General features: G+C 42.5%; 1 protein-coding gene across 1 annotated transcript in view; it reads right to left on the reverse strand.

Annotated features, from left to right (window-relative positions):
* The window catches only part of plch2a (phospholipase C, eta 2a), a 120,974-nt gene extending 117,901 nt beyond the window's left edge, over positions 1-3,073 (reverse strand). Inside the window, exons 1-2 of the mRNA XM_014020330.1 lie at positions 2,933-3,073; positions 1,177-1,633 (exon numbers count right to left, since the gene is read on the reverse strand). Of these exons, the coding sequence (XP_013875784.1) occupies positions 1,177-1,330 (154 nt within the window). The 5' untranslated portion in view covers positions 1,331-1,633; positions 2,933-3,073. The remainder of the gene's footprint in view (positions 1-1,176; positions 1,634-2,932) is intronic.
* Positions 3,074-3,455: the final 382 nt, after the last annotated feature.

The raw sequence follows: 3,455 nt of genomic DNA on the forward strand, positions 1-3,455 counted from the left end.
TTATAAATGAGCTAAATGTTTGAAACAAGCTAAATGTTTGAAACAAGCTAAATGTTTTAAATGAGCTAAATGTTATAAATGAGCTAAATGTTTGAAACAAGCTAAATGTTTGAAACAAGCTAAATATTTGAAACGAGCTGAATATTTGAAATGAGCTAAACGTTTGAAATGAGCTAAATGTTTGAAACGAGCTAACTGTTTGAAACAAGCTAAATGTTTTAAATGAGCTAAATGTTTGAAATGAGCTAAACGTTTGAAATGAGCCGTTGTTATGCTGCAGCTCTGAGAAGAAGTGGATTCAGTTTCTGCTGAACTGGATGTTATCGGACTTCCTGCCGTCTCCTCCTGAACACAGGAAGTCGCCCCGACAGATGGCCGACCGAGCCGAAATGTTTCTGATGGGTTTTTAAATCCCACCTGATACACAGCCGAAGAGGCAGGGGAAGCAGCCGAACCCAACAAACAGCTGCAGCTTGTCAGAAAAAATCAAACTGAATTTATCTGTTTTATTTTAGATCTTTAGTTAAATCTGTTCTGTTTAATAATCGGAGCCTTTTGAACGGGACAGTTTGATCRCTTTCTGTCTGCAGACGATCAGAACCGAGCCGGTCCAGCAGCAGGAACCTGACGGAGCCACGAGACGCCCGACAGAACCGAAGGTCAAACGATCGATGAGTTCAGATTCATGGTCCAACAGAACCTGTTTGTCTTCATTAAACCTGTTTGTRTTCAGRTCTATGTCCCTYAATGTTAAACCTCAGACAGAGGGAGCAGCGGTCAGAGCGCCCGCCTCACAGGAAGGAGGTCACAGGTTCAACTCCCATCATAAACTTTAAGTTGTGTTCGTTAAAGACTCAAAACTGTCTCCATGTGTCTCTGTGATGGACTGAGACATGTCCAGGTTCTCTTTTGTTCAGTTTAATAAAACTGTGTGCCTCTGAGCATCAGAACCTCTCTGCAATATTTATATGTTTGTTTGTTTGTTTGTTTGTTTGTTTGTTTGTTTGTTTGTTAACAGAGGAAACCGTCAACTGACTGGCTTCTGATGACTCTGATGTTTTAAGTCAATCTGATTTGTGGCAAAATGCTCAAATATGAAACTTGTTGGAGAAAAGAGACCAAACTCCTGTCCTCCACACGTGCTCACATCCACACAGATTAGAACCAAACACTCACCCACAGCGACGGCGTTCTCCGACAGGAAGTGGCTGCAGGGCACGCTGGCCGTGCTCACGAAGGAGTCCTCGTCGGTGGTCACCGTGGTCCTGGATCTCAGAGACGGGTTCGGGGAGTCGGTCACCATGGCCATCCTGGCCGCCACAGCCTCCATGACAGCTGARGGGTCCGGCCCAAATCCCAGGAACTAATCCAGAGACGTTTTTGAATCCAAATGTTCCTTTAAATCCGTGACGGAGGTGGTTGAAGGTTCTGGAGGGGAGGAGGGTTTATCTGACCAGGAAAATCCTCCAAAGGAAGCTTGATTTGATGTAAACACAACAAAAACAGACTTCAGTCAGACCCTCCAGTGTTTTTGTTGACAAGCTCAGATTTTTGATGCTCCAAGTCTGTCAGAAACCAATGCTTGGTGGTTCTCCTGGTCCAAACAGACCCGCAGGCAGGTCTGAACTGGTTCCTGAAAAACAGACAAAAATCAAATGTTTTTCTTGCCTCTGAGCAGTTTTTAAAAAAGAAATGATACCTCAAAGGAATGCATGAGACCCTCCGACTTTCATGTCAAAGTTTTCAACAAAGATCTGAGCTTAGAGAACACGTCAAACTCAAGGCCCACGGGCCAAATGTGGCCCACCACGGCATTTTATGTGGCCCACGAGAACTTCAAAGACGTAATAATGTGGCACMTCAAATACAAAAAGTAAAAGAAAAAACACTTGTATTTAAGAAACGTGACATACACAATTTTAGCAATTTTGTCATATAAGAGTTTCAAAGTAAAACAGGAAGTGACATCAAAGAAAGGAAATCTCTGTTTTTTGTTCAAACACATTTTTCACCTCTCTGATGGAGACTCAAAATAATCTAAAGACACATCAGATTCTTCTCTACAGTCTGTTCGTCGTTGTAGCAACGCTCTGTTTACATGCAGACYTTCCCCTGTGACATCACTTCCTGTTACTGAACATGTGAACGTCTCAACAATCGTTCATCTCAGCAGAGCAATTGTTTTTGCAATTCGTGATAAATGTTATCTTCCCAAAAATGTTTCAGAAAGATGTATTGTTTTAAAATGATCTGCTTTAACGCCCGCATTGACCATAAATAATGCATGTCGATTATTTTACGCGCAAAACGAGCTGCACAGGGTTAAAACTTCACGTGTAAAATCTAAATTTTGCTGCATTTTTAAAACTTTAAATTCAAATTCAATTTAGTGAAATTTATTTTCAAACCAATGCAATTTCAAATTCTGCACATTCAGATTCAATCTGAGCAATTCAAATTAAATTCCTGCTGGGACAAGATTTACCGCACACGTTTTCACAACTACTTCTGCTGCAGCACCGTTGTACTGGGAAGTGGGAATTTCCCACTTACAAGTGGTAAATTTAAACAGGGGGACACCCTGGACAGGTTGGAAGTCCATCARAGAGACACAGCTAAGGAACCTCACATGCATGTTTGTGGTTTGTGGGACGAAACCAGAGAAAACCCACGTGTGTACAGGAGAACACTTCACACAGAGTTGAACCTGCGGCCGTTCATCTGTGAGGCAGCAGCTCTAACCGCTTCACTGCCGTGCTGCCAAGCTGAGTCAGCAGGTTGAATGAGACAGGTGGGTTTGTAAAACGAAACCTGGAGGCAGAGGACTGATACATTCAGAAAAATAATAACAATTATCGAATTTTAAAAGAGACTTTTAGCTGCAGTGTTACCGACACTACATCATCAACATCAATTTCCTTTGTTTACCTACCTTGTTGCTTTCGTTTCTCAGAATCCCACAAACAAATTCAATAAATAAACCCAAATACGGTTTTAAAACCTCGTCTTTTCAAAGCTGAAAGCCTCACTGTCTGCGCTGTCCGGCACCTTGTTAGAGACTAAAATGTGTTTTTAGTTGTGTGTTTAGTGGTGGGGGCGTCAGACGAGGCTGGCTCCGGCTACGAAACATGTTGGGAACTGTCTTCTTACAGAGGTTTGTCCATGAGCTGCACGTCTGGACGTGTTTCCTGCTGGCATCCAGCACACACTCCACCTGGTCACAGAGGAAGGTGTGGGTGTTGAATGAATGACTTCATTTAGGAGCTTCATTCTGTCATTCTGACAACATACTGTAACATTTCACCTGTTCAACCAGAGCCAACAACCACAGGCTGCTGTTAGCTGTTAGCAACAGAGTAGCAGTAAACACCTAGCNAGTTTATTAGAGCAAACAAACAAAGGCTGTTAGCTGTTAGCAACAGACTAGAAGCAAAAAGCTAGCTAGTTTGTTAGTG

This window comes from Austrofundulus limnaeus, unplaced genomic scaffold (genome assembly GCF_001266775.1).
Source record: "Austrofundulus limnaeus strain Quisiro unplaced genomic scaffold, Austrofundulus_limnaeus-1.0 Scaffold248, whole genome shotgun sequence".
NCBI lineage: Eukaryota > Metazoa > Chordata > Actinopteri > Cyprinodontiformes > Rivulidae > Austrofundulus > Austrofundulus limnaeus.